Source organism: Lineus longissimus, chromosome 6 (assembly GCF_910592395.1).
Source record: "Lineus longissimus chromosome 6, tnLinLong1.2, whole genome shotgun sequence".
Classification (NCBI taxonomy): Eukaryota; Metazoa; Nemertea; class Pilidiophora; order Heteronemertea; family Lineidae; genus Lineus; species Lineus longissimus.
This window is the reverse complement of record NC_088313.1, coordinates 7,772,062-7,795,514: the sequence shown is the minus strand read 5'-3', so window position 1 is coordinate 7,795,514 and position 23,453 is coordinate 7,772,062. Positions and strand designations below refer to the sequence as shown.

Genomic DNA, 23,453 nt, shown 5'->3' with positions numbered 1-23,453 from the left:
GAAAACAACAATGTCGACTTGGTCATGGCCAAATCCAGAGTCGTTCCGTCAAAGCCCATTACAGTTCCAAGGCTCGAGCTTACTGCCGCAGTAACATCTGTCAAAATTAGCAATATGAAGACCTTACAGAAGTATTTTGGACTGATAGTATGGTTGTCTTGGGATACATCGCAAATGACGCCAAGCGCTTTCATATATATGTAGCAAATCGAGAACAGAAGATCAGGGACAATACAGCTGTGGAGCAATGGAGGCACATCGCAACCGACAACAACCCAGCCGACCTCACATCTCGAGGAGCAAACGCCAGAGAGTTGATCGACAGCCAGCTGTGGTGGAAAGGGCCAGCCTTCCTTTCCACTTTGAAGCCACTCAGTCCTTGCAAGATTGACAACCTTGGTGAAGGGGATCCAGAGATCAAGAAGATGACAACCCTGGCAACTGGAGCTGTAATTGAAGCTGACATAGGTCTACTCCCAAGATTGCAGCGATTCTCAAGTTGGTACAAGGCTAAAAGAGCTGTCGCTGTCTGCCTGAAGTTCAAGGAGAGGTTGCTTAATCGGACAGCAAGGTTTTCTACATACAAGCCAGTGACAGCTGAAGAAATCTCTCAAGCTGAGATGTTGATCCTTAAGACAGTCCAAGCTGAGGCTTACTCTGAAGAAATGCCCATTCTTCGAGGAATTAAGGCTGTAGACGACAATGCTGACCAGAAGGGGTCCACAAACCGAGACAGTTGCAGGAGGCGAGACTTAGTTCTGAAGAAAAGCAGCAGCTTGTACAGACTTGACCCTTATCTGGATGAAAATGACATCATCAGAGTCGGTGGACGGATCAGAAGAGCTAACGTTCCGAGGGGAGTCAAACATCCAGTCCTGCTGCCTAAAGACAGTCACATCACCAGGGTAATAGTCCGGCATTTCCACAAAAGGACCGGTCATGGAGGTCGCAACATGACTCTGAATGAGATCCGAGTCCAAGGATATTGGATAACATCTGTAAGATCCAGCATCACGTCCTGTCTGAGTAAATGTGTCATCTGTCGTAAGCTGAGAGGACCCCCCTTGGGTCAGAAGATGGCCGATTTTCCTGAAGATCGCATGAAAGAAGCTCCACCATTTACTTACGCCGCAGTCGATTATTTTGGCCCCTTCCTTGTTCGTCAGGGCCGGAGTGATCCAAAGAGATATGGAGTCTTGTTAACCTGTCTGAGCTCGAGAGCCATACATATCGAGACAGCTAACTCGCCGAGTACGGATTCCTTCCTAAATGCATATCGTAGATTCGTGTGTCGCCGTGGCCCCGTAAGGCTTTGGAGATCGGACCAAGGAATGAATTTTGTCGGCGCCAAAAGTGAGTTGGCTGCAGCTCTGGCAGAAATGGATGAAGACGGGGTGAGGAGACGCTTACTCTTAGATGGATGTGATTGGATTAAGTTCGAGATGAACGTACCCCATTCTAGTCATATGGGTGGGGTATGGGAGAGGATGATCCGATCAGCTAGAAACGCGCTGTCTGCACTACTTGTTACTCACGGAGACCAATTGGATGACGAAATGCTGCGAACATTGATGGTTGAGGCTGAAGACATCGTAAACAGTCGCCCATTGACGTGTGTAGATACCAACTCGCCTGACACACCGGAGCCATTAAGTCCCAGCCAGCTGCTTACAATGAAGACAAGGGTCATCATGCCGCCGCCAGGCAACTTTCAACGAAACGACATCTACTGCCGTCGCCAATGGAGGCGTGTACAATATCTAGCAAACGAGTTTTGGTCTCGCTGGCGGAAGGAATTCTTGCCAACACTACAGGAAAGGAGAAAATGGACCAAGTCGTGGCCAAGCCTGGCCATAGGTGACATCGTGTTGGTTATCGATGACGGAGTCGCAAGGTGTAACTGGCAAATGGGGAGAGTATTGGAGACGTTTCCTTGGAAGGACGGACTCGTTAGGAAGGCACGCATACAGGCTGGACAGTCAGTTTTGGATCGCCCTGTTCACAAGTTGATCTTGCTGCTGAAACCAGCTACGCCATCTGTTGTTGAGGATAATACGGACAATTGGGACTGATAATTGACAGACCCGAGATTCCCGAACGGAGAAGCCTGGGATTGTGCTATACTGTCGCGACTGTGAAATCCTATCTTTGGGATGCTTGTAGTGGTGAATTTGGACGAGTAGCCCGTACAAAACATTTGGTGTTGTTTTGGTCATCAAGCTGGTTGTTAACCCAGCATTTTGGTTTTTGTGTTTTTTCTTCTAAAGCGCATTGTGTTAAAATTGGGCTCTTTCCAGATTGACTGATGCAGGCTGATTCAAAGGTGGACAAGTTCATTTAGCCCTTTAGTGTGGGTTTTTCAAGCTACTCTAAGTTCTGTGGATACGTTCAGTTTGAAATTCATATGTTGGAATGTGTATTCTATGGTGGAACTGGAAAACAGGAGCAGATATTGTTTCTTTCAAGGAATAGCTCAAGTGATTTCCTCCATTTTTGCATGGGTAGTCTTGTGCAAGTCGCATACTGTATCGTCATGGTCATGGGGATTCAGAGCGCCAGGTTTGGCATTGGGTATATTCTATGCTAAGTTTGGTAGGTTCATTTTGAAGTACGACTTGCTCAAGCTTGCCGAAGTGTTTTTTGGGTTGAATTGTCTGCATTTGTGACAATTTAACATTCCGAGGTTTTCACTATTTTTGATAGTGTGACATTTCAGCCAAGGGTTAAAGGACATTAACCCCTCGTCTTTGTGAGATATTTTCGTTGTTATTATGAGGACACTTCAGTAGTGTAAATTGATAGGACAATTTAGGAGAGCCATGTTACGGCATATCGCCTTTAAGTAATGTTGGAGAGCCACATCGCGACATATTGCCTTTAATTATTGTTGATGTCAGCGCAACCTATATTAGCCCGTGCGCTTTCCGCCATTGTGTTTTCCCGGTACAAAACCTTGCGGTTTTTGCCGATGTAGAAGAAGTCAAATTTAAGGCTAATTGTTCAGAAAAGAGTAGCCTAAAACAGAGGTATGTCAAGATGAATATGTATAGCAACATCAAGTGGCATAATTTGCCCAAAATAATTAGATCAGTGCTGTAAAACTGTGTCCAACGACAGCAGACGTCTTGTAAAAGGTTAAGACACATGTACCTATCTACCACGCCCAATGTCAAGGCATTGTAGTATCAAAATCGTGGCCACGTGCAATGTTTTTCATATCAGCGTTTTAGAGAGGACATTGTGTCCCTTTGTAGCCCATTTAAAAGCTAGTCTGACAGAGTTATTTGTCTTTGCATATTGGAGTGAAGACTTTCTCCTTAGCACCGTTGAGTGTTCTCAGGTGGCAGCACCTTGTGGTGGTGTCTTCCAGTTGTCTAATTCTTGTGTCCTGCTAGCTGGACTTTGTAGCCTTTATATATTCATTGTGGAGATGTTAGACAAATTAAGCTGATGTCCTGGGATTTTGGGGATAATTTGGCTTACTTTGGGGTGAAGTTTTTGGTGGAGACATTGTCACAACCTGGGACGCTGGGTTGTCACAACCTGTCTTCACGCTCATGTACACTTACATTGTACATCTATATCTTGTCTGGCATCTCCGATGTTCTTGGTTATTTGCTAAAAAGACTAAGGAGTCCTTCCCATTTTGTATTTTCAGTTTTTACGTGAACCTGATGTAGTCAGTCGAAAGATGTACCTGTAACTGTGAATCTGCTGTACTTGACAAAACTACACGGTGATATGCTATTAAACTAAAGAGAAGGATCTTTAGACACGTCGTTCGTCTTCTGTTCATGGATGTGACTGTCTCTTACATGGATGATCCTAAGCTGAGAAGTGCATCGCCGCCACAGTGTGTATGGTGGTTAACAACATGTTAAAGGCCGTGCATCGGGTATAAATAGTGGATCAGCTGTCACCCTCGCAATCACATCTAGGTCACCAGTTAACCCAGACCTCAAACGGTTTGAAAGACAATATTCCAATTATCTCTTCCTAAACTTCACAACATGACCTGAAACTTGTCACTCACCTTCATGAACATACCCCCTCCCAGCATACCAAAGCCTAATGATCAAGATCCACCCAATCATGTGATATAAGCAATTTTCACTTTTATAACTGTCGTATTTTGAATATGACTGACAGAAAAGGGGGTGGAGCTACAGTCATTTGCAGTCGATGGTGGTGAGGAAGTCGGAACACTTCTTAAGATGTGTTCACACTAGCGTTTTAATACGAATTGAATACGAATTAAAACCTGAATTTGTATTAACTGTTCAGACTGAAATCGTTTTGGAATGATGCCAAATCGGTTTATCGAAAACGGTTCCAGCACCGTATTGAATTCGCATCAGAATTCGGATCGCCCGATACGCATTCGGTGTGAACAACTCAATGCGCATTAACAAGGCTGCCCTCCTGTGCCCATGCGCATTATGTTATTTCCGTTCTAGCACATGGAGAACGCATGATCTGTCATTTCGTTGTCAATAGTGCATGTAGTGTCAGATTTCTTCCGTTTGTCAGCTTTTTCTCTTCAATGGCGAATAGAGGGGCTGTGTGGGCTCATGCCGAGGTGGATGAGCTAATCTCCATTTGGCTTGAGGAGGATATTGAGGCCCAACTCGGGGTAGTTCATCGAAACCTCCCCATATACCAACGAGTGGCTGAACTTCTGAATCTTCAGGGGTACGACCGCACTGCAGAGCAGTGTCGTACTAAAATGAAAGCTCTGAGAACTGATTATTACAGAGACAAGAAGATAAATGGCAAGTCAGGGCACACGCGTTTGTTGAATAGGGTTTATGACATGATGGACCAAATTTTGGGGAACAGGCCCATCACAGACCCTGCGCGTGTTATCGACACTGCTGCCATGGCTGCTGGAACCGGTAGGCACACCCCTTTGCCTAGGCGAAGGATTGATGAGGGCGCCGGCAACGCTTCCCCACCTGTGACTAGGCGATGGATGGATGAGAGCGATGAAGATAGCATCGACTTAGGCCAACTTGACCAAGACGACGGTGCCATCACTGACCCGGGCGAGGAGAATGATGCACTGGATGGGATACGCCCTTTGACTTTAACTCCACCCCCGCCGACACCCCAGATTAACACGCCGAACACTAGGCCAAAAGAAAATCGTAAGTAAAGTGTTGATCTAAGGCTTGTCATCTTGTCATAGACATACTCACCTTTGGACACCATGGACGGATGGATCCCTATACCGGTACCGCTGTGTAAGATTATTGAATTGGAAGTCCGCCAACTTTCAGTTAAATTCTAATTCATGTACAAGAAATTACATGTAATGACACTTTGGTAGGCTACATGTTACTAGTGACAGTAGGATTTCTTACATACACTGATCAGTGCTGTAGGCCTACTGTCAAAACTACCAACTTTAGAGCAGAACCAATTTACATATTGCTAGTGCCAGGATCAGCAGTTTTATTGTCTACATCCCGGTCTTTACAGGCCCAGGAAAGACCAGAGTCACTGTCAAACAGACCGAAGCAGGGGAAGACAAGCGGAACAAAGCCAAACCAGGGGTACCGGTAGTGAAGAGAGACGATGACAAGACTGAGAAGAAGACCATCCTCAATGGTAAATATTTTAAACAAAATTAATTGAATATGACACTGTGATGAAAGGTTTGCCTTCTCTCCTGAAAATAAGCCAAGACATTAAAAAAAAGAAGAATTTCTCTTGCCTGACTACTCAGGTTCAGCCAATCTTAAGTAGGATGTCAATCAAATCTTGAGAATAACTGACCCACCCAGAAATGTATTATCAGAATGCTGACTGAACTAACAGGTAGCCCCCCCCCAGCCTTTTTGCTATGAATTGTTAGCCGAGATCAGCCTTGCAGTGATCTAAATTGCATCAAGCTAAACCATGTTAAAATTCTTCAGATTTTCAGCCGCCCAAGACCAAACGGAAGCGGAAGTCAGAGGACACAACCATGATTGATGCCATAAGCAACGTAGTCCAGAAGACTGACGATCGCTTTTATGAGTATCAAGATCGTCAAATGGAAAGACAAGTTGCCATGGAGAGGGAGATGCGGGCCAACGAATTTAAGCAACAGATGGAGATGATGAGGCTGATGATGAGCAGTTTCTCACAACCGGTCATGCCTGGCTATGGCACAGGTACATCCTTATACCATCCAATTGTCACTCCGAGGCTGAAATCATGGGCTATTGATATTAAGGTGCATGGTTGATTTGAAATATACATGTAGTGAGGATGGAATTTCCTTGGTTGCCCTCATGCATCTGCAACAAAGCTCATTTATATTGTACAACGCTTTTGTTTCAGGTCCAACAGCTGGTCCAGCAATGCAGATGCCAATTCGACCTGTCCCTCTGTCACCCCCAAACATGCAGCCACAGATGCCAAATTTGTTGGGACAGCTGCCTCAGCGACCACTATTACCGATGCAACCCCTTGTTGCAGAAAACGAGGAACGCAGAGGCTTGTTCGAAACACTCAGGTCCAGCTTTGATGTACTGAATAATAATGAGTGAAAGTCAAGTCAGGTCAAACTCTAGCCATTTTGGGAGGGCATGCCAGAATTTAGTGCAATTCTTAACTAGTCTTCAAAATTATGACATTCCAGTGATCCCCACCACTGTTGTGTATTGTTGGTCAAGCTGGGGGGCAATATGTAGATTTAAAGTTGTAGTTCCATAATTAGAAAAAAAACTAAATTGAATTTCACAATATTTTTGTACTTTATTCATACGCTTATGAATCACTGCTGATCATTAAAATGTTATGTAATAAAATGTCTTGTGTCAATGATGTGCATCAATGTTTCTGTTATGACCATGTCACTGTTCTACAGTCAATGATTGAAGTAACGCATGAGAGCATTTCGGACATTATTTGCATGTACTGCAAGCGCATCAGCGTTAGGGGGATGGACTACTTGCTGAACCATCCTGAGTGGATCTTCACCCTCTATCCGCCTGACTTCATCACGCCACTGTCGTCGATATGGCTCCTTGTGCACTTGACAAATGTTGTGCAAAATACAACATGCAACTACAACATTGTGGATAGTTTCCAACGTGTACTCGTTCTTCTTCATCAGACATCTCCATCTTCCTTTAAGCCTCCCAAATGTATTTTCAATGGTCATCCTTGCCCGACTCAGTCTATAATTTAGTCGGTTCTGCTGGGCATTTAACCGTCCTCTGTTCCCAAAAGGCTTCATTATCCAAGGTAACAAGGGATACGCTGGGTCACCAATTACGAAAAGTGGGATATTTTCACCTCCTAGTAGTCTAGGCCGGTCAGGTAACAAATTACCACTGGAACCAAGTTCGTACAGTGTTGAATTGGCCAGTATTCGTGCGTCATGTGCACGCCCAGCAAACCCAAAGAAGATGTCTGTGAAACAGTACTTGTAGTCACAAGTTCCTTGCAACACTATAGAATGGAATTGCTTCCTGTTGTAGTAGTCAGCTGGATGTTCTGTTGGCGCTTTTATAGGTACATGCATCCCATCTATACATCCAGCACACTGAGGAACACCCCAAACATCCTCATAGCCATTCACTACTTCCGTCAACCTGTCCCCTGAGGGAAATTTTAAGTAACTGGCAAGAAGAACCTCACATATGGCCTGGCAAGTGTCGTGGACAATCGTGCAAATGGTGGATCGGCCAAGCCCAAACAACTGGTTCAAAGTCCTGAATTCCCCTGGGGTAGCGAGTTTCCACAGTGTCAACGCAACCCTGTCCTCCACTGGCACAGCCATTCGCATCCGTGTATCCTGTCGTTCAATGTAAGGACGAAGTCGGTCACATACGTACACGAAAGTTGCACGGGACATTCGCAAGTTTTCAATCCAATCCTCATCTAGCCACATATTCCCACGAAAAACCCTGTCTGACCAGGTTCTGGATCTTTCTTTTGTCCACATGCGTCGCACCTGCAATAAAAAGGAACACCAGTTAACAAAAATGTTTAAGTAGGGCTCTCCTGCATGCACAAGCTGAAAACTTCTCGACATACCCTACTATACATGCTATAGCAGGCCTACTACAGGCATGACAAAGAGCTGCAAAAACCATGACTAGTAGACCCTGAAGTCAGCCTTTACGATCTTTTTTCGGGAATTGGTGGGGATTCCGCAGTTAAGTCCTCTATTCTTGAAGTGTGATGTTGTAGACCACGCGCAAAACATACCTGAGGCTGATGGGCATTCTGAAGTCTCAAAACGAAAGCATCCAAAATCATTAACAGTAGATTTCTCCTCAGGCGTCTTTCTTCTAGCTGACGGGCTCGGAAGGCCCGTAAACGTGCCATCCGGCGCAATCGATTCAGGCCTATCCTTCTCATCATGTTTGCAGCAGCAGCTATCATAAAATGTATCTGCCGGCGTTGCTGTTCCTCATCTTGTTGGACATGTTGGACATCCATCTCCATGTTGCTGTTGTAGCAGTGACATTTGCGCCTCCTGATCAGGAGAGTCGATTCGTTCTCCTAATGGCCAATAGGCGGCGATACCGGTTAATGCGCATTGGCATGTTGTGTGTGAACACCCCAATTAATGCGAATTAACATTGATTCGTATTCCGGGGCACGTATTCCGGAATGCGCATTCAATACGTATTCAGTGTGAACGCAGCTTTAGGTATCAGGTTCTAGATAAACACAGCATGGCACTTAGATCATGTCAATGCCAATTAGGGGGAATGAATTCAGCCAGAGTTCAGCCAGGAATTACTTCTGGGGGAATACCTCAGAGCAATAACTTGGCAAAGCAGAAATATCATAGAAGAACAACAAAATCAGTTGAAAAACAGTTGTTTCTTCTTGCAAGTACACAGGATTGACATTTAATTCAAAGAGAAGGTGTTGAGAATAGTTCCTTCTATAGTCCAGGGCTCCTGAACGATCTATCTTGCAGATTTATCAATAAATTTTAATCCTTGAGATAATCCTTGAGGTAATCCAATTTGCAGTTCATGAAGTCTTTGCTGTTCACAAAGTCTTTATTCAAGGTATTCCAATGAAGTTGAGCTCACAAATATAATAGTCTTCTTTGTCTTTATTCCCACTTATGTCCCATATAAGGCACTTTCTCTGGATTTGGGAACCACCCACGCACCAAATCTATCACACAATTTGGCATAATGTCCCTCCGGTGATAGACCAGTCTTTTTTTTCCAGGTCGTCTCTGCAGTTCTAAAGCCTTTTTTTCTACATATTTCGGGTGATCCCAAACTTGGCGATGGTACATCATAGTCCAGAATCGACGGTAGTTAGCCTTTCTCCTCCCAGAATTTAATTCATCTGGCTGATGCAAATCTGTCTCCCACCACATTTGTCTGTATCTTTCGTTTGTGATACAAGGGCGGCAGAAACAATGGCAACATTCAGCTTCGTTAGGATCTTGATCAATACTGAAATAATCGTCATTGTCACAAGGAGCCGTATCCTGTTCTTCATGCGGCGCTGGCATGGCTGGGGCTATATCTATATCCATGCCATGAAATTGCATGAAGCCACGAATAATTTCCTCCTCCTCTGGGGTAACAAGAATTGCAAAGACACGCTTAGTTTCCTCGAGGTTGTCATTTTCACTTTCACCATTTAGACTTGCTGGACGAGAATCTCCAGTTTCTGTCCCTGACTGATCATGAGTGTCCATCTTTTTGCTGAGTTTGGTGAATACTGAGATCTACAGGATGAGAGATAGCTTGTCACACAGTTCATCACTGGGCCCATGGTAACTCTTGAGGATGGCATCTTTAGCAAGTTCTGCGCCTGGTAACCGGCTAGGTACTTACGATATAATACTTTTGACATCTGTTCACCCTATTTTAGTACTGATCCATGACAACCCAAATTCCAAGTCATTCCTTGTGAAAGCTTCGAAGCCACTACACTACCATTATTACACTTCAATACATACGTCCATGATGACTACTGAACGACCAAAACGATTCAAAATAAAAATTCAAGGAGATAGTGATACTAAGAAATCAATTCTCGGGATGATGCACAGGGTACGAAATTTTCTTGCAAATGAAACTAAGCGTCCGGTAAATAATGCAATGATAATGGAAAACGTTCTCAACTATTGGATTATTCATCACCTGGAGGAGGACAAGACCAAGAATATCCCATCGTATTCTTTCACAGCGAAACAGGACGTCAACCAAGAGCTATACGTGGTGAGCAAGTATGCCCTTCAGAAGTCAATTGAAATCGCCGAAAGACATGGTCGCCTGTGTGATTCCAAGCTATCGATAATCCGGACGGATTACATGGGACACGCAGTGCGTTGCAAAAGACGACATGGACACCATGTTTACAAATGGGTTTCGTCATCTTATCTGCCCAACTCAGAACTGCTCGTCAACCAAGGGATAGCCAATGGTTACTATTCATCTGGATTACTGCCAGTTATGTACCGAAGGTTTTCAAATGCTTGTGGATTTGGGGCAATTTCTGCAACGAAAAGGGGCAACTTTCTGAACTCTTATTATTTCCCAAGTTCAGAAGATGAGGAACGAACCAGCACGATGAATGCTATACTTGAGGAAGTAGCCTCATATGACGAATGAAATGGCCAGGGCCATTGTGCTCACCTCATGTGGAGGAAAGATGGATAAAGAGCATGGTATTGTGTCATGTAGTGTTAGGTTTGATGTAGGTCCAAGCAATTACAATTTCCCCAAAATGGCCAATTTACAGTACATTCGACCTCTGTGGCCTTGAAAAGTAGGTCAAATCAAAGAAGACCCGGGTGACACATTGAATGGTTGTTAGAATTAGATGTACCTATGATATAAAATTGGTGACAATCGGGGAAGTCATTACTAGGAATAATGGCATTTTGAAGAATTTAGGATTTTGCCCCCTCCCTGGAGGCCAAACGGCAAATCAGATCGCACCAAACTTCGGTACCTGAGATCACCTGACCAAGGGGTACATGTGTACTTAATTTGTGATCAATAGTCATTGCAGTTAAGAAACGTGCCATAGTTACGGCCTGACGGCGAATTTACGCCATTTGACCTCTGTGACCTTGACAAGAAGGTCAAATTAAAAACCTGTGTGACATATACTGTATGGTGGTTAGATGTACCCATGATATCAAATTGGTGGCAATCGGGCAAGAAGTTAAGGAATAATCACATTTTTAAGGTTTTTGGATTTTGCCCCCTGGTGGTCAAGTGGTGAATCATATTGGACCAAACTTCGGTCCCTGAGATCACCTGACTAAGGGGTAAATGTGTACCAAATTTGGTATCAATAGTCATTGCAGTTTAGAAACGTGCCATCGTTACATCCTAACGGCCAATTTACACCATTTGACCTCTGTGACGTTGAAAAGGAGGTCAAATCAAAAACCCGGAGGATATATGATGCACCTTTGCTAGAAGTACCTACCATATTTTTTTCAAAATTTCCTGACTACTATTAAGGGAGATATTGCATATTTTCACTTTTAACGTTTGGCCCCCTGGTGGCCAAACCATGAAACGAATCGGACCGAAACTTGGTCTCCAAGGTGTCATTACATAAGGGTACATGTGTACCAAGTTTCAACTCAATAGCTCTAACAGTTACGAAACGTGCCCTGCTAACGGACGACGGACGACGACGGACGACGACGACGACGACGACGACGACGACGACGACGACGACGACGACGACGACGACGACGACGACGACGACGACGACGGACGACGGACGCCACGGTATGGGATAAGCTCACCTCTGCTAAGAGGTGAGCTAAAAATGAAGACAGCATAGACATTGGAACGGATGCTCGGCATGGATGGCGCAAAAACGCCAAGGACACAAGTGTTGTCGCGATGGGGAACCGAACTCACAAGGTCCTCCGTTGCGAACATGTCACAAAATGCACTCAGCGGCACGAAACCCTTGGGACAAAGCGAATCTACGAGTACCTCGATCAAGTTCAGGACAACGAAGGGCAGGAGGTGAACATTCACTGCCATGATTTTAATGCAGCTGTCAATAAACTTGTCAAGGACAGAGGGACAGTTATAAATCAAAGTGACACTTGGGATGCTGCAAAAAACATGACTAAAATCATGGACAAGGTATCCTCAGGTGCCAAGAAAAACCACAACAAGACTTGGCACACCCAACTCAGTGATAAGCCCAAGGCCATAGCCAGCCATGTGCACTGGGCTATCAGAAATTGTGACCAATGTCCAAACACTTTGCGCAATATGATTGTAAATATAACGGACCATTATAAAAATGAACATGGATCCTGTTCTCCAGAGTTGAGATGCAGAAAGGACCCAAACTACGAGCCATCCAGGATTGTGATATCCAGCAAAAAGGCAGAGGATCTTCTTCGAACTGCCATTCGAAAATCAAGCGTTTACATTTATCCTCAGAATTACATTCATGCTCGGGATACATTCTTCGTTGAATCGTTCAACAATGTCATGAACATATTCCAGGATAAACGCATTTCATTTGGTGACAAACAGTACAAGCTACGATCCAACTTAGCTGTTTGTCACTGGAATGAAAATGCTGGCTGGCGTTACCGTACCACCTTTCATCATGCGGAGGATCAACCCGCAATCGAAAGGAGGAAAGAGACAAAAAACTATGTGCCATGTTCATACAAATATCGTGATAACATTTGGAATCGTGTAGTTGACAGTATTTACAAGGAATAGACATGATAATGGGGACACTCATTGTGACTACTGGGACCTATTGTAAAATAGAAGTTTCAAATCAGAGTTTCATTTTATATAAATTTTGATTTCACAGTGATTACGGCAATAAATTCTTGACTTGTGTACCAAGGAATAAAGTAGTATGTTTATAACACAACTTTTTCTTTTGCTTTCTGATACATGGTAGGAGGCTTGATTCAATACTATTTTTTTCAAAGAACTCAAATCTGGCCCCTCAAATCTACCTCAAACATTTCTTCAGTTTTCACCCAATGAACATTATCATAAGGTCGGGGCTTAATTGGTCAAGACAGCAACATGTGCCAGTTCATGGAAATGTAGACATATCTCTCAGCTGGACACTTCAATATGTCTAACCCAATTAGCATCAGTCCACTTGCATCCATCGGCACTGCTGGTGGAGGCGGGCCTATCTCTAATTGGGTCTAATTGGTTTGAGATGGGAGTTTGAGCCCGGGGAAACCACGGCCTTTAAGCATTTTGTCTTACAATCATCTTCTATTGCAGAGTCCTATAAGAGCTAAAGTGTTCTTTCGAGAATGCCTTCAGAGATGTGAGGAACGTGTTTTATACAGTGGTGCTAGCGACAACGTATTTCTATGGTCCAAGCAAGTGGCAGCATGTGATGAGGTTGGCTGGGATTTTCTCAATCGCATTTTATCATCCAAAATTTCTTTTTCCTCTTTCTGCGACGACATGTCTCGTATTTATCAATCCATCCAACCTGCATCCGCCCCGTTCATGAATAAGTCTACTTTTGTTTCATGGTTTTTTTCTTGGTGTGGTCGAACCATAAACGTTTTGACAGGGTCTTTTTGCCTTATCGTCCAGGCACAGATGATGCTTTGGTAAGAAAAGCTCGTAAACATCTCAAAAACACTGCCAAAATTTATTTATCTTGCAAAGATGCTGTTATTATTTCTGATGTCGATAGAGCCTTGGAGGATGAGAATCTCCTGTCAGTTTGTCCCCAGGCTCCAGGTTGTAAGGATATCCTTACCTCATTTCTTTCCGATGTACTACCAGCTGATTTAAAGCAAGCTTGGGCAGAGGTTCTTATTCTATTAAATTCAGAGGTTGCTGCTGTCAGTACTGTCATTCCGCATAGGTTTATTGGGGAAATCTTGGCCACATCCCCAGATTTAGACCCTAAGTTTGTTCGAACATTTTGCCCTGAATTGGGCCATGCTTTGTATATATCTTCAATTCACCACAAGTCTGTTCTATTTAATGCATTTATTTCATATCTTGTTGATTTCATCCAGGAAATCTATCGCAATGATCATATGTATTCACCCCCAACCCCTAAGGATAACACTTATAATCCAGAATCTGGTGTGGCATATTATTTCTCCCAACATGGCAATATATTAAGGGAGCTGCCTAGATATGCAATAAAATCTGCATCTAGCAACCATGATGATTTGCCATGTGAGGAGGAAAGATGTCATAAAAGTTTTGGCAAAGTTTCTGTTGGTGGCTGGTCGTATCTTTTTCTTTGGTTTTGCCCCATCCATGGCCATTGTTACGGTTTCCATGTCATACAGGGTGCAGAGGGGAGGAAAGACCCCTTTGCATCTATTTATAGATATATGCCAGAGCCTCCACAGGAGGTCTTTTATGATTTTGCATGTTCCCTGAGCGAATACAGCCTAAACAGGGAACCAGATTTTTTTATTCATACAAGGATATGGCATGATGTGTTTCACGGAATAACCCACACCTGTGGGAAGAATTTTAGATCTCGGCGACTCAGTACTTTCACTGGGTACAATACAGAAATTTGTGAACAGTTCAATAGCTTTCTTCAGTGTATCAAATACACTGGCATACATCTGTCGCAGTCTCACTTTTGTTTCTTTATCCAGTTTTTAATTTTCATGTGGAACAGGAGGAAAACAGATGCCTTTATGAAGAAGGTCAATATTGCAAAGGCTGGGAGTGACTAAGCTGATTATGCTTCATGTGTATTGACTGTCAATAATAATAAGAGAGTGATGTCATAGTTGGTCAGTACAGTGTCAACTGGATTTCTTAGTGTTTTGTTTGTGAGTGTGAGTGAAGTATCTAAAGGCTGGCTTTGGACTATAGCTTGATATGTTGTTTCGGGCCCGGCTAGACTAGGTGGTTACAATACTATCAGTTATTTCCTTTGCCAGTTAATCAATGTTGAAAGTATGTTATGGGACAGGTTGCCTTATGTCCGGTTACTACGCTCAGCTTGCCTGGGGTAACTTGCTGCCTTATGATTGCCATGGACTGGTTACTTGTTCACAGACACATGCTTTCATCTTAAAATACGATTAATGATTGATATGATTTTACATGTACATGAATGACAGGAGTTGGTTCTGGTATTTTTGGGTGAGGTCAAGTCTGGGGGTAAATAAAGTGTTGGGAAAGTGTTATAGGCCTGGCTGATTGACTAACTTGTATCTTGTAAAACAACCCTACCAATGTAGCTCTGTAGCTGTGTAATGCTGGTCTGAAACGGTATTTTACTTGTAACCAAGTGTTGTTGCTCAGCTTAGGCCTCTAACACTTTTCCGACACTTTCTCTACCCCAAGACTTGACCTGTGACTATGTAGCTCTTGAGACCGATTCTTATGACTAGTATTTGGGAGTCACTCTAGCTAAAGGATCCAGATAATGTCGCTCATACAGTCTGTGGTATACCGATGAGCGAGACGAAGTATGCCGAGTGGGCAGCCATTGTGTAGTGAGAGCTCGGAAATAAAATCATTCGTTTCATGTGTTACTACATTCGATTTCCTGAGTTATGATTAGCGAAGATGCTAAAACTGGCGACGAGGACTTTGGGACCCTGCTGGGTAATAGTTGAAGTGCTGCAATACGTTTAGAAAGTTAGATAGACCGGCGGTTTTCTCCGGTGGGCTGCTGCGTACTACATACATGCTACTGACTGTATATGCTGTGCATACTCTACTAGGACACTGTTCGTCTACGTGCTGCTGCTGTACTTGCTGTACTGCTTACGATGGCTGCTGCGAGTGCCCTAATCGGGTCAGTTGGACCTTATAACGAAACCGAGGACTTTGAAACGTATTTGGAACGGGTGAATTTGTTCTTTGATGCCAATGCTGTGGCAAATGAGAAAAAGGTTGCGGCGTTGCTGACTCTTATTGGCCCTAAACCATATGCTGTTTTACGCTCTCTGGTGGCCCCAGATAACCCTAAGGACAAAACATTTGCCCAAAATGTTAACTCGCTGAAGGCACACTACTGTCCAAAGCCGTTGGCGATAGTGGAGAGGTTTCGCTTCATGAAACGATTACAAGCAGAAGGCGAGTCGATTAAATCGTATCAGGCAGAGTTACAACGCCTTAGCACGCACTGTGCATTCGGAGGGTCATTGCATGAAAGGCTGAGAGACCAGTTTGTGGTTGGTCTTAAAAATGAGTCGATACAGAGGAAGCTACTGACTGAACGAGACTTGTCATTTGCGAGAGCTGTTGAAATTGCTCTGGCAACAGAAACGGCATCGAAAGATGCTAAAGAGTTATCTAAAGCTAGTAGTGCATCTAGTAGTGGTACTGGTAATTCTGTACAATTTGTGAAGAAACAAAGTCAACGCAAACACGGTGGAAGTGCCGCTAGTGCTAATAGTAAAACTGATACCAAGTATCAAGGTCGTTCCACTTACTGTTTCCGGTGTGGTGACAAGTCACATAAAGCGGACCGATGTGCACATAAGAACACAGAATGCAATTTTTGTGGAAAGCGTGGACATTTGCGAAAAGTTTGCCTGACTGAGAAAAAGGGTAAACCACCTCCGGCTAAGCCAAAGCCGACCGGTAAGGGGGTCCATCTGGTGGACTCTGCAGAAACTCATGCAGATGAGGGATATGAACTGTTTGATTTGTATCATATGAAAACTACAGGGAGTGCGTCCGCATTTGTTACGAAAATGACCGTTAACGATCGTCAGTTGTCGATGGAAATCGACACTGGAGCCGCTGTTACATTGATGAGTGAGAAAACATTTGTCAAGGAGTTTGGGAACATTGCATGTTTAAAACCGTCAAGGTGTAGGTTGCGCACTTACATGGGTGAACCGCTGCCAGCTATAGGTAGGCTTGATGTGAAAGTCTCATATCAAGGAACATGTTATGATTTACCATTACTAGTCGTTAGGGGTGATGGTCCAACGTTACTAGGCCGTGATTGGCTGTCTGTGATTCGTCTAGACTGGAAACAAGTGTACCGTGCTGATTCAGAACAGGAGGATGGTGTGCATAGGATTACTTTGGATTCTGTACTAAGTAAATACCCTGACATAGGAGACGGTCAGCTTGGCAAGGTCAAGGGCGTCAAGGGCAAGTTTTACATTGATCCTGATGTTAAACCAAAATTCTTTAAACCGCGTAGTGTAGCTTATGCGATTACAGATAAAGTTGAGTCGGAGATTGATCGTTTGCTTTCCGAGAATGTACTGACTCCGGTCAAATTTGCTGACTGGGCGGCACCCATTGTTCCTGTTATGAAAGCGGATAAGAAAACTGTCCGAATCTGTGGTGACTTTAAACTTACGGTGAACAAAGCTGCGAGGGTAGAGAAATACCCAATGCCAAAGGTCGAAGACCTGTACGCTAAGTTGGCTGGGGGCAAAAAGTTTACTAAGCTTGATCTTAAGAATGCGTACCTACAGATTGAGTTAGAGGAAGAGTCGAAAAAGTACACTACAATAAATACCTCAAAGGGATTGTTTCAATACAACCGCCTACCGTTTGGGATTAGTTCCGCTGCCGCCATTTTTCAAAGGATCATAGATTCCATTCTCAGTGGTCTCCCCTACGTCGTTGCGAGGATGGACGATGTGCTAATTTCAGGTGCATCTGATGAGGAGCATCTGGAAATTCTGGATGAGGTGCTGCGCCGACTCCATGAAGCAGGGATTAAGCTTAACATGGAGAAATGCAAATTTCTGGCGGATAGCGTCATTTACCTTGGGTACAAGATTGATGCCGAGGGTATCCACCCGGTCGAGGAGAAGGTTCGTGCAATAGCTCAAGCTCCAACACCGATGGACGTTAAGGAGTTACGGTCTTACTTAGGTTGTTTGAACTATTATGCAAAGTTCTTACCGAACTTATCGATGGTTTTGGCTCCGCTGCATGAACTGCTTGTGAAAAATGTGCCTTTTCACTGGGGTTCTGAGCAGGAGTCAGCATTTAGGCAATCTAAGGACTTACTACAGTCTTCACAGGTCCTGGTCCACTACGATCCGACCAAAGACATTGTACTGTCATGTGATGCCTCGCCAAAAGGTATCGGAGCTGTGATTTCTCACCGTTTTGAAAATGGTGACGAGCGTCCCATTTGTTTTGCTTCAAAGACACTCATGTCTGCTGAGCGTAACTATTCTCAGTTGGAGAAAGAAGCGTTATCGATTGTGTGGGGGGTGAAAAAGTTTCATTCCTATTTATACGGACATGAGTTTGTTATTTACAATGACCATAAGCCGCTAGAATCTTTACTTAGTGAGAACAAGCCTGTTCCACCTTTGGCTTCTGCGAGAATTCAACGTTGGGCTCTAACTCTTGGTGCGTATCAGTATGTTTTAAAGTACAAACCGGGTTCACAAATGTGTGCTGCTGATGCCATGAGTAGATTGCCGTTGTCTGATTCTGCTATCGAAGTGACGTTGCCTGCTGAAACTATTTGTCTTCTGGAGTTTATGGACACTTCACCGATTGACGTTGAGCTGATCAAGTATCTCACAGGTCGCGATCCAGTGTTGTCTCGGGTGCGTCGATTTGTTAGTGCTGGTTGGCCGGAAAAAGTGGAGGAGGAACTTCGTCCATACTTCACTAGGAAATTGGAACTGTCAGTGGAGGGCGGCTGTATTCTTTGGGGAGCACGTGTTATAGTCCCGAAAGCCGCCAGAAATCGAGTACTTGGAGTGATTCATGAAGCACATCCGGGTATCGTGCGCATGAAAACCTTTGCTCGCCATTATGTTTGGTGGCCATGCTTGGATAAAGACTTGGAAGACAAAGTGAAACATTGTGAAGCATGTCAGGTTAGGCGACATGCACCTGCTAAGGCATTACTTCATCCATGGGAATATCCTTCCAGGCCATGGTCCCGTCTGCATATTGACTATGCAGGGCCATATAAGGGAAAGATTCTCTTGATAATCGTTGATGCGTATACTAAGTGGATTGAGGTACATGTCATGAACTCAAGTACTGCTGAACTGACTGTGGAGAAACTGCGTACAACATTTGCTATGTTTGGTATTCCAGATACCATTGTCAGTGATAACGGGACTAACTTTGTTAGTGAAGTGTTTCAGACTTTCATGAGTAGGAATGGGGTGAAACATATCAAAGTTGCGCCTAAACATCCAGCGTCAAACGGGTTAGCGGAAAGAGCCGTTCAATCTGTCAAGGAAGGTATCGATAAGTTAGTGTCAGGCTCCATTGAGACAAAAATGGCACGATTCTTGTTTAAATACCGCAGTACTCCGCATGCTACTACTGGTAGAACACCAGCGGAGATGATGTTCAACCGTCAAATTAAAACTCATCTGGATTTACTACATCCGGATGTACGTGATACTGTTGGAGAGAAACAGGGTAAACAGAAACTGTACCATGACACTCATGCCAAGGAGCGCAATTTCGAAGTGGGTGATAAGGTCTATGTAACCAACTTCAGTAGTGGTCCTTGTTGGCTAAAGGGGGTAATCACTGAAAGGACTGGACCACTATCCTTTGTTGTGGAACTAGTAGATGGTCGCATGGTTCGCAGACATGTTGATCACATCCGCAAGCGTTATGTGCAGGAGCAAGTTGACATTGGTCCTGAACTTCCTACTGTAGGCCTATCAGCCACTGGGGCTGAATGTGACGCTAATATTGTTCCACAGCCAAGTGTGCCTGTAGTTTCTGAGGTTCCTAATGTTACTTCTAGTTCACTTAACACTCCGGTGCAAGACAGTGCTCCACCCGTTGCGGAGGACAAAAGTTCAGGTGGAAATGTTGAAAGTGCTAAGGGTGTTACACCGCTATCACCAGTGGTGACACAACCACCGGAACCAATCCGTCGTTCCCAACGTGTTCGCAAAGCACCAGAGCGTTTAGATTTGTAATCAGATTGTCACTAGGCATTATATTGTTGCCTAAGAGTAGACTGTGTTAAGACATTGTGTTCAGGTCATAAGTTTACAATTCTGAGTTAGTTAAGTTCGTTCGATGTTGTCTCCGCAAATTTTCGTCCCACTATCATAGCACAGATATTTGCTTACGTGGTTGTTTTGGAACCTACATGTAAGTGGTTCTGTGATGATTTTTTGTTTTCAGAGGTTTTAGTTACCGTGTTTCACAACCAAATTTGCAGTAATTATTGGCAAGGTGTTATGTGCGGTTAATATACTAAAATATTGTCTTGTGGTGCGGAATCCTCCCAGTTGGACTGTTCGGAAACTTAAGGGGGAGGAGATGTGGTATACCGATGAGCGAGACGAAGTATGCCGAGTGGGCAGCCATTGTGTAGTGAGAGCTCGGAAATAAAATCATTCGTTTCATGTGTTGCTACATTCGATTTCCTGAGTTATGATTAGCGAAGATGCTAAACAGTCTTTTAATTTGGTGTTTTGAAACTATTATTCAGCATCTGTACGTTGATTATAAATTAGGTTCAGGTGACCTAGCGTTAGTTGCCTTTTAGCATGTTGCGCTGTATACTTAGTGAACCATACTTAGTATGTCCATTTCTTCTGCTATACATGGATTGGTGAGCACAGTGGCCCCTGTCTCTTCCATTTATTTCACTATTGTCTACCTTTTGCTAAATCTGAGTAGATTACTTTTCTCCATTAATCCTAGTGGAACCTTTAGCCAGTGTGGGTCACATATGGTTGAAAGTCGTGTTAGAAACAAAATGTACATTCTGTAAAGTCCTTCCCTCTAGTGTTATCACTATTATGGTACTATGTACGTACAATATTGGTGCTGATCGCACATCACTAACCTAAGATCATTGTCATGGCGATAAAACATGTGATCCTTCTTTAATGATTAATATTTGGTGAAGTCTCATTGCAGCATTTTACTCTACTTGAAATTTCATTGTTATTTGATATGCTTCATGGCATACTTCAATGAAAGACCATGTCATACATAAATATGTAAATGGTGATGAAATGACTTTAGATAGTCGTTTAGGGATGTCAATATGCATTGTCATGAAAGTGAGATATTGGTCTGATTTTCTGCATTTATTATTTTTTATTATTTCCCTTGGATCAGTTTAATCTTGTGTGTCACTTTATTACACGGCTTCACCAGTAGTCAATAGTAATGTTAGCTGCTACATGTATAGGTTAAGGTGTGTTTTTATATTCTAAGTAAAACTAGGTCGTGCATGGACTTGGACTAAATTGGAGAATGGTATACAGGGTAAAGTTATCATTTTTTGAACAAAAATTCTTAATATTCGTCAAGGTATCACATGGCAATGATCTTAGATCTGTGTCTTGGGATCACAATGGGCAATATGTAGGGGATCAGCGGAGTAATGGTTAGAGGGCCGGGGCCATAACCGAAAGGTCGTGGGTTCGACTCTGGCCAGAACCACAAAACCCAGGTGTATAAATTGGTACCGGTTGTAATGATTAGATTGTACAAAATTCAGATGTTGTGTGAAAAGTTACATAAGTATATAATAAGTTTCAGGACATTCGCGTACAACATGGTGTCTCACAAAAAAACTACACACTTTTTAAAAGGCTCACTGTAATATGGGTGTATTGTTGGAAGTCATGTAGTAGGAGTAACTGTTGTATGTTCATGTTAAGTGACTCTTTCTGTTTGATAGGCAACTATGGGGATCCTCCACGGCTTGCACAGCAGTCAATGTTTTTAACAGGGCCAAAAACCTGCTTGCACTAATTCGTAGAGGATGTAGCAACAGAGTGATTTATAAGATATTTTTGCTTTGCAATTATATCTTATGGGTTTACAAACCCATAACCTGGTTTTCTATCCATAATAGCACAGAGAAGTTAGATGCATCTCAATTATATGGTGGACAGCATTAAATTTGTGTAAGTGGTATTTTATGATCATTTGCATAATAAATATAATAATACAATGAAAACTCATTCAATCTTAATAATGATCATATTAATGATCTCACTGTCTTAGGAAAGGGTAAGAGTAACTCTTCCTTTTGAATGTCTAAGGTCAGAGTATACCCTGTACTAGCCATTTTAAAAGTGTGTTGTTTTTTGTGTGACACTTGTTTTGGTGGAGTTGAAAGTTATAAAAATTTTGGTTTTGTAAGAGGGATAAGCTGATTCATGTTTTATAGTTTAGCATTAAATACAAGACATTTTGATAAAACTGAATTTTTTGTGTGGCCTTTATGATAATGGCATAAAAGGCACTAGAGTTTCTTTCTTTGGTACGGTACTTTGTAAATACGAGTTCGATAAACATGTATTTTGAATATTTTGTTATGATGTTGACTTGTTCTTGTTGTGCAAGGTTCCGCTTCTGTGTTCATTATGATGTGAGATCTCAATTGCTTTATAGCCACAAAAAATTTATATCAGTTGATATCCCAGCACTGTAAAATATGTTCAATGCTTATTCAATTAGTTTGAATGTTAAATTCATTATCAATTCGTTTTTAAATTTCAAATGCATTTTATGTAACAAATCAAGCCTTTTAAGTGCTCTGTAAATGTTCTCACCCCTTGTTCATTGTGCAAGTGCAGTATTAGTTAAGATTTGCAGAAATAAAGTTTAAATGTTGCTATAAAGTGTTTTCTCCTCGAATTATATTATCTTAGGCCTGTGGTCGTGACCACTGTGTCAGTCTGATTGGTCTTCATGACCTCAGAATGATCTATAGAGTTTGTCTCAACAGGAGGAGACAATCATTGGCTTGGTTGTGACAGGACGAGACGGTCTTAGTGGCCACGAGTGTCAGTCTGATTGGTCTTCGTGACCTCAGGGTGATCTATAGAGTTTGTCTCAACAGGAGGGGACAATCACTGGCTTGGTTGTGACAGGACGAGACAGTCTTTAATAGTGACCACTGTCTTTGGGCAATACCAAAACCAGTAGTTTCCAGTCTCAAATCTATTTTCATCTTCTGCCACCAGATGTCAGCGCTGTATTTTCTCACTATTTTCTCTCCAAACTATTATAAACACGACATAACATGAATGAAATTTAGCACCAATCTGCTATTAAACTTGACTAGAGTCTCAAACAGTTACATACCTTCAGATCAGAAGTAAAAATCATGGTTTGTCTAATACAAAACGCGCATTTTCGTACCTGTTTTTATCGTCGCGTAAACGTAGTTGACCACGCCCACTTTACTATGTAAACATTGTAGGTCTTTAGCACTGGTTTTAAGATCTGATATTAACACCTTCGGTGCTATATGACGGGGATCTCCGCGACCCCATCACGTATACGCTTGGGCGCTAAATGACAGAGATCTCCGCCAAGATTCAAATCTCCCGCCCAGTGATGACGAAAGCAATCTCCCCTCCACTATGTCATCTGCTACGGTTCCACCGAGATCACACAATAGGCTGGAGTTATTTTTAGCCCCGCAGACGATCCATGTGATCTGTAGAATTGAATACAATGGGGAACGCAAAGAAACTCGATATTTTGCCAAATGAAATGGCCAGGGCCATTGTGCTCACCTCATGTGGAGGAAAGATGGATAAAGAGCATGGT

The 23,453-nt window shown here is 43.1% G+C and overlaps 3 protein-coding genes across 3 annotated transcripts; 2 read left to right on the top strand and 1 right to left on the bottom strand.

Annotated features, from left to right (window-relative positions):
• The first annotated feature begins 149 nt into the window (after positions 1-149).
• On the top strand, positions 150-2,072 carry LOC135489539 (uncharacterized). The gene has a single exon (XM_064774937.1). The coding sequence runs from the start codon at positions 150-152 to the stop codon at positions 2,070-2,072; it is 1,923 nt and encodes a 640-aa protein (XP_064631007.1).
• A 2,213-nt stretch (positions 2,073-4,285) lies between these two features.
• On the bottom strand, positions 4,286-7,951 carry LOC135489796 (uncharacterized). Its single transcript, XM_064775347.1, has one exon. The coding sequence runs from the start codon at positions 7,937-7,939 to the stop codon at positions 6,857-6,859; it is 1,083 nt and encodes a 360-aa protein (XP_064631417.1). The 5' UTR covers positions 7,940-7,951; the 3' UTR covers positions 4,286-6,856.
• A 7,770-nt stretch (positions 7,952-15,721) lies between these two features.
• On the top strand, positions 15,722-19,840 carry LOC135489537 (uncharacterized protein K02A2.6-like). The gene has a single exon (XM_064774930.1). The coding sequence runs from the start codon at positions 15,722-15,724 to the stop codon at positions 19,838-19,840; it is 4,119 nt and encodes a 1,372-aa protein (XP_064631000.1).
• Positions 19,841-23,453: the final 3,613 nt, after the last annotated feature.

Bases quoted from the DNA above. Each gene is read 5' to 3' on its own strand.
- LOC135489539 (XM_064774937.1), top strand. From the start codon at position 150: ATGGTTGTCTTGGGATACATCGCAAATGACGCCAAGCGCTTTCATATA.
- LOC135489796 (XM_064775347.1), bottom strand. From the start codon at position 7,939: ATGTGGACAAAAGAAAGATCCAGAACCTGGTCAGACAGGGTTTTTCGT.
- LOC135489537 (XM_064774930.1), top strand. From the start codon at position 15,722: ATGGCTGCTGCGAGTGCCCTAATCGGGTCAGTTGGACCTTATAACGAA.